The 6,418-nt window shown below is 53.7% G+C and overlaps 1 protein-coding gene across 1 annotated transcript; it reads right to left on the bottom strand.

Annotated features, from left to right (window-relative positions):
- Positions 1 to 1,858: 1,858 nt before the first annotated feature.
- ETH_00006355 (uncharacterized protein) lies at positions 1,859 to 5,748 on the bottom strand (the record flags this gene model as incomplete). Its single annotated transcript, XM_013372718.1, has 3 exons — positions 1,859 to 2,636; positions 3,082 to 3,493; positions 5,640 to 5,748. 3 exons carry the CDS (start codon positions 5,746 to 5,748, stop codon positions 1,859 to 1,861), a joined length of 1,299 nt encoding a protein of 432 aa, XP_013228172.1.
- Positions 5,749 to 6,418: the final 670 nt, after the last annotated feature.

Genomic DNA, 6,418 nt, shown 5'->3' with positions numbered 1-6,418 from the left:
CCAAGTTCTAATTTTAATATTCACGCACAGCAGTGCTTGTGCGCTGGAGGAAGTCTGGTTAGGGGACAAGAGCGTTTTCAAGCGAGGACTCCTGGGAAGTAGTACGCGTTATTCCCAATGATGAGCAGTGGCAATCAGACTGGTAATACTTGTTAACATGAGGAAATCAGGTCAGGGCGTTGGCGTTCATGGCAGTGAAGAGACGCTAAAGCCATGCACATTTGCATGCTTAGCCGCGTGTTTCAAATAGCAAACATTACTGGCAAGGCACTGTTGTGGGCAACCAACTAAAAGAGCAGTACAGCGTCAAAGCTGGGCGACTGACGAGTCGTACATAGATGTGAAAGCTTCTCAGACATAACAGTGCACAAGTGGCACCTGCGAGCACTCCGACTTATAGCTTGCACTGCGTTTGTCAATAAAATCTGATAGGTTGGCTCCTCAGAAGCAGCGTCTACTGGAAGCACAATCAGAGCACCTGTGGATGGGTACGTGCAGTTTTGTGCACAGGCGAGATTTGTGTTGGCGTTGGCAGAGAGGGTGGTTTGTGGTTAGAAGAAGCGTGGCTGTGAGGGCCGGGTTGATAAAGAAACGTTGCGTATAGATAACATTAGTTGGGTGGAAGGAGCAGGTGGGTGCGTGGTTGGATGGAAAGCAAGGGGCAGTAGTGAGCCGTGATGAGAGGTGGTTGGGTTTGTGGAATGTTGCGGAGAGCTCGACGAAGGGAGTGTAGGCATTGTTTATGGGCGTGCAGCAAGTGCGTAGTTGAGGCGTCAGCTGTGTTTGTGAGGGTGCAGTGGATGGTTGGTGGTTAGTAGAAGTGTGAGGGTGATGGTGTGGTTGGGAGAGAAGCGTTGCGTATGGGTAATTTGAGTTGGGTGGAAGGACCAGATGGGTGCGTGGTTGGACGGCAGTTCGTTGGGAAAGGAAGGGGCAGGAGTTAGCCGTGATGAGAGGTGGCTGGGTTTGTGGAATGTTGCGAAGAGGTCGGCGAGACGAATGCGGCTCTGTTTATGGGCGTGCAGCAAGTGCGTAGTTGAGGCGTCAGCTGTGTTTGTGAGGGTGGAGTGGATGGTTTGTGGTTAGCAGAAGGTTGAGTGTGATGGTGTGGTTGGGAGAGAAGCGTTGCGTATGGGTAATTTGAGTTGGATGGAAGGAGCAGATGGGTGCGTGGTTGGACGGAGGTTCGTTGAGAGAGGAAGGGGCAGGAGTTAGGCGTGATGAGAGGTGGTTGGGTTTGTGGAATGTTGCGGAGAGCTCGACGAAGGGAGTGTAGGCATTGTTTATGGGCGTGCAGCAAGTGCGTAGTTGAGGCGTCAGCTGTGCTTGTGAGGGTCCAGTGGATGGTTTGCGGTTAGTAAAGCGCGGCTGTGATGGTGAGGTTGGGAAAGAAGCTTTGCGCATAGGTTATTCCGGTTGGGTGTAAGGAGCAGATGGGTGCGTGGTTGGACGGCAGTTCGTTGGGAAAGAAAGGGGCAGGAGTTAGGCGTGATGAGAGGTGGTTGGGTTTGTGGAATGTTGCGAAGAGGTCGGCGAGACGAATGCTGGTCAATTATAGGGCGTTCAGGAAGTACCTAGGCGTGTCGAGAGTCGTGTTGGTGAGGGTGGAGTGGATGGTTTGTGGTTAGCAGAAGGTCGAGCGTGATGGTGTGGTTGGGAGAGAAGCGTTGCGTATGGGTAATTTGAGTTGGATGGAAGGAGCAGATGGGTGCGTGGTTGGACGGAGGTTCGTTGGGAAAGGAAGGGGCAGGAGTTAGGCGTGATGAGAGGTGGTTGGGTTTGTGGAATGTTGCGGAGAGCTCGACGAAGGGAGTGTAGGCATTGTTTATGGGCGTGCAGCAAGTGCGTAGTTGAGGCGTCAGCTGTGTTTGTGAGGGTGCAGTGGATGGTTGGTGGTTAGTAGAAGTGTGAGGGTGATGGTGTGGTTGGGAGAGAAGCGTTGCGTATGGGTAATTTGAGTTGAGTGTAAGGAGCAGATGGGTGCGTGGTTGGACGGCAGTTCGTTGGGAAAGGAAGGGGCAGGAGTTAGGCGTGATGAGAGGTGGTTGGGTTTGTGGAATGTTGCGGAGAGCTCGATGAAGGGAGTGTAGGCATTGTTTATGGGCGTGCAGCAAGTGCGTAGTTGAGGCGTCAGCTGTGTTTGTGAGGGTGCAGTGGATGGTTTGCGATTAGTAAATGCGCGGCTGTGATGGTGAGGTTGGGAAAGAAGCTTTGCGCATAGGTTATTCCGGTTGGGTGTAAGGAGCAGATGGGTGCGTGGTTGGACGGCAGTTCGTTGGGAAAGGAAGGGGCAGGAGTTAGGCGTGATGAGAGGTGGTTGGGTTTGTGGAATGTTGCGAAGAGGTCGGCGAGACGAATGCTGGTCTATTATAGGGCGTTCAGGAAGTACGTAGGCGTGTCGAGAGTTGTGTTGGTGAGGGTGGAGTGGATGGTTTGCGGTTAGCAGAAGGTTGAGCGTGATGGTGTGGTTGGGAGAGAAGCGTTGCGTATGGGTAATTTGAGTTGGGTGGAAGGAGCAGATGGGTGCGTGGTTGGACGGCAGTTCGTTGGGAAAGGAAGGGGCAGGAGTTAGGCGTGATGAGAGGTGGTTGGGTTTGTGGAATGTTGCGAAGAGGTCGGCGAGACGAATGCTGGCGCTATTTTAGGGCGTTCAGGAAGTACGTAGGCGTGTCGAGAGTTGTGTTGGTGAGGGTGGAGTGGATGGTTTGTGGTTAGCAGAAGGTTGAGTGTGATGGTGTGGTTGGGAGAGAAGCGTTGCGTATGGGTAATTTGAGTTGGGTGGAAGGAGCAGATGGGTGCGTGGTTGGACGGCAATTCGTTGGGAAAGGAGGGGGCAGGAGTTAGGCGTGATGAGAGGTGGTTGGGTTTGTGGAATGTTGCGAAGAGGTCGGCGAGACGAATGCTGCCGCTATTCAAGGGCGTTCAGGAAATACGTAGGCGTGTCGAGAGTTGTGTTGGTGAGGGTGGAGTGGATGGTTTGTGGTTAGCAGAAGGTCGAGCGTGATGGTGTGGTTGGGAGAGAAGCGTTGCGTATGGGTAATTTGAGTTGGATGGAAGGAGCAGATGGGTGCGTGGTTGGACGGAGGTTCGTTGGGAAAGGAAGGGGCAGGAGTTAGGCGTGATGAGAGGTGGTTGGGTTTGTGGAATGTTGCGGAGAGCTCGACGAAGGGAGTGTAGGCATTGTTTATGGGCGTGCAGCAAGTGCGTAGTTGAGGCGTCAGCTGTGTTTGTGAGGGTGGAGTGGATGGTTGGTGGTTAGTAGACGTGTGAGTGTGATGGTGTGGTTGGGAGAGAAGCGTTGCGTATGGGTAATTTGAGTTGGGTGGAAGGAGCAGATGGGTGCGTGGTTGGACGGCAGTTCGTTGGGAAAGGAAGGGGCAGGAGTTAGGCGTGATGAGAGGTGGTTGGGTTTGTGGAATGTTGCGGAGAGCTCGACGAAGGGAGTGTAGGCATTGTTTATGGGCGTGCAGCAAGTGCGTAGTTGAGGCGTCAGCTGTGTTTGTGTGGGTGCAGTGGATGGTTTGCGGTTAGTAAAGCGCGGCTGTGATGGTGAGGTTGGGAAAGAAGCTTTGCGCGTAGGTTATTCCGGTTGGGTGTAAGGAGCAGATGGGTGCGTGGTTGGACGGCAGTTCGTTGGGAAAGGAAGGGGCAGGAGTTAGGCGTGATGAGAGGTGGTTGGGTTTGTGGAATGTTGCGAAGAGGTCGGCGAGACGAATGCTGGTCTATTATAGGGCGTTCAGGAAGTACGTAGGCGTGTCGAGAGTTGTGTTGGTGAGGGTGGAGTGGATGGTTTGCGGTTAGCAGAAGGTTGAGCGTGATGGTGTGGTTGGGAGAGAAGCGTTGCGTATGGGTAATTTGAGTTGGGTGGAAGGAGCAGATGGGTGCGTGGTTGGACGGCAGTTCGTTGGGAAAGGAAGGGGCAGGAGTTAGGCGTGATGAGAGGTGGTTGGGTTTGTGGAATGTTGCAAAGGGGTCGGCGAAGACCAATGCTGCTCTATTTTAGGGCGTTCAGGAAGTGCGTAATTGAGGCGAGAGTTGTGTTTGTGAGGGTGGAGTGGATGGTTTGTGGTTAGCAGAAGGTTGAGCGTGATGGTGTGGTTGGGAGAGAAGCGTTGCGTATGGGTAATTTGAGTTGGGTGGAAGGAGCAGATGGGTGCGTGGTTGGACGGCAATTCGTTGGGAAAGGAGGGGGCAGGAGTTAGGCGTGATGAGAGGTGGTTGGGTTTGTGGAATGTTGCGAAGAGGTCGGCGAGACGAATGCTGCCGCTATTCAAGGGCGTTCAGGAAGTACGTAGGTGAGGCGTCAGCTGTGTTTGTGAGGGTGGAGTGGATGGTTTGTGGTTAGCAGAAGGTTGAGCGTGATGGTGTGGTTGGGAGAGAAGCGTTGCGTATGGGTAATTTGAGTTGGGTGGAAGGAGCAGATGGGTGCGTGGTTGGACGGCAATTCGTTGGGAAAGGAGGGGGCAGGAGTTAGGCGTGATGAGAGGTGGTTGGGTTTGTGGAATGTTGCGAAGAGGTCGGCGAGACGAATGCTGCCGCTATTCAAGGGCGTTCAGGAAGTACGTAGGCGTGTCGAGATTTGTGTTGGTGAGGGTGGAGTGGATGGTTTGTGGTTAGCAGAAGGTTGAGTGTGATGGTGTGGTTGGGAGAGAAGCGTTGCGTATGGGTAATTTGAGTTGGGTGGAAGGAGCAGATGGGTGCGTGGTTGGACGGAGGTTCATTGGGAAAGGAAGGGGCAGGAGTTAGGCGTGATGAGAGGTGGTTGGGTTTGTGGAATGTTGCGGAGAGCTCGACGAAGGGAGTGTAGGCATTGTTTATGGGCGTGCAGCAAGTGCGTAGTTGAGGCGTCAGCTGTGTTTGTGAGGGTGGAGTGGATGGTTGGTGGTTAGTAGACGTGTGAGTGTGATGGTGTGGTTGGGAGAGAAGCGTTGCGTATGGGTAATTTGAGTTGGGTGGAAGGAGCAGATGGGTGCGTGGTTGGACGGCAGTTCGTTGGGAAAGGAAGGAGCAGGAGTTAGCCGTGATGAGAGGTGGCTGAGTTCGCGGAATGTTGCGAAGAGGTCGGCGAGACGAATGCTGCTCTATTTAGGGCGTTCAAAAACTGCGTATCTGAGGCGAGAGTTGTGTTGGTGAGGGTGGAGTGGATGGTTTGTGGTTAGCAGAAGGTTGAGTGTGATGGTGTGGTTGGGAGAGAAGCGTTGCGTATGGGTAATTTGAGTTGGGTGTAAGGAGCAGATGGGTGCGTGGTTGGTCGCCAGTTCGTTGGGAAAGGAAGGGGCAGGAGTTAGCCGTGATGAGAGGTGGTTGGGTTTCTTGAATGTTGCGGAGAGCTCGACGAAGGGAGTGTAGGCATTGTTTATGGGCGTGCAGCAAGTGCGTAGTTGAGGCGTCAGCTGTGTTTGTGAGGGTGGAGTGGATGGTTGGTGGTTAGTAGACGTGTGAGTGTGATGGTGTGGTTGGGAGAGAAGCGTTGCGTATGGGTAATTTGAGTTGGGTGGAAGGAGCAGATGGGTGCGTGGTTGGACGGCAGTTCGTTGGGAGAGGAAGGGCAGGAGTTAGCCGTGATGAGAGGTGGTTGGGTTCGTGGAATGTTGCGGAGAGCTCGAATAAGGGAGTGTAGGCATTGTTTATGGGCGTGCAGCAAGTGCGTAGTTGAGGCGTCAGTTGTGTTGGTGAGGGTGGAGCGGATGGTTTGCGGTTAGTAAAGCGCGGCTGTGATGGTGAGGTTGGGAAAGAAGCTTTGCGCATAGGTTATTCCGGTTGGGTGTAAGGAGCAGATGGGTGCGTGGTTGGACGGCAGTTCGTTGGGAAGGGAAGGGCAGGAGTTAGCCGTGATGAGAGGTGGTTGAGTTCGTGGAATGTTGCGAAGAGGTCGTCGAGACGAATGCTGGCGCTATTTTAGGGCGTTCAGGAAGTACGTAGGCGTGTCGAGAGTTGTGTTGGTGAGGGTGGAGTGGATGGTTTGTGGTTAGCAGAAGGTTGAGCGTGATGGTGTGGTTGGGAGAGAAGCGTTGCGTATGGGTAATTTGAGTTGGGTGGAAGGAGCAGATGGGTGCGTGGTTGGACGGCAGTTCGTTGGGAAAGGAAGGGGCAGGAGTTAGGCGTGATGAGAGGTGGTTGGGTTTGTGTAATGTTGCGGAGAGCTCGACGAAGGGAGTGTAGGCATTGTTTATGGGCGTGCAGCAAGTGCGTAGTTGAGGCGTCAGCTGTGTTTGTGAGGGTGCAGTGGATGGTTGGTGGTTAGTAGAAGTGTGAGTGTGATGGTGTGGTTGGGAGAGAAGCGTTGTGTATGGGTAATTTGAGTTGGGTGGAAGGAGCAGATGGGTGCGTGGTTGGACGGCAGTTCGTTGGGAAAGGAAGGAGCAGGAGTTAGGCTGATGAGAGGTGGTTGAGTTCGCGGCATGTCGCGAAGAGGTCG

The sequence above is a fragment of the Eimeria tenella genome, genomic scaffold, assembly GCF_000499545.2.
Source record: "Eimeria tenella Houghton genomic scaffold, Eth_scaff105, whole genome shotgun sequence".
NCBI classification, from domain to species: Eukaryota; Apicomplexa; class Conoidasida; order Eucoccidiorida; family Eimeriidae; genus Eimeria; species Eimeria tenella.
Note: the sequence above shows the minus strand (reverse complement) of the source record. Positions and strands in the feature narration are given on the sequence as shown.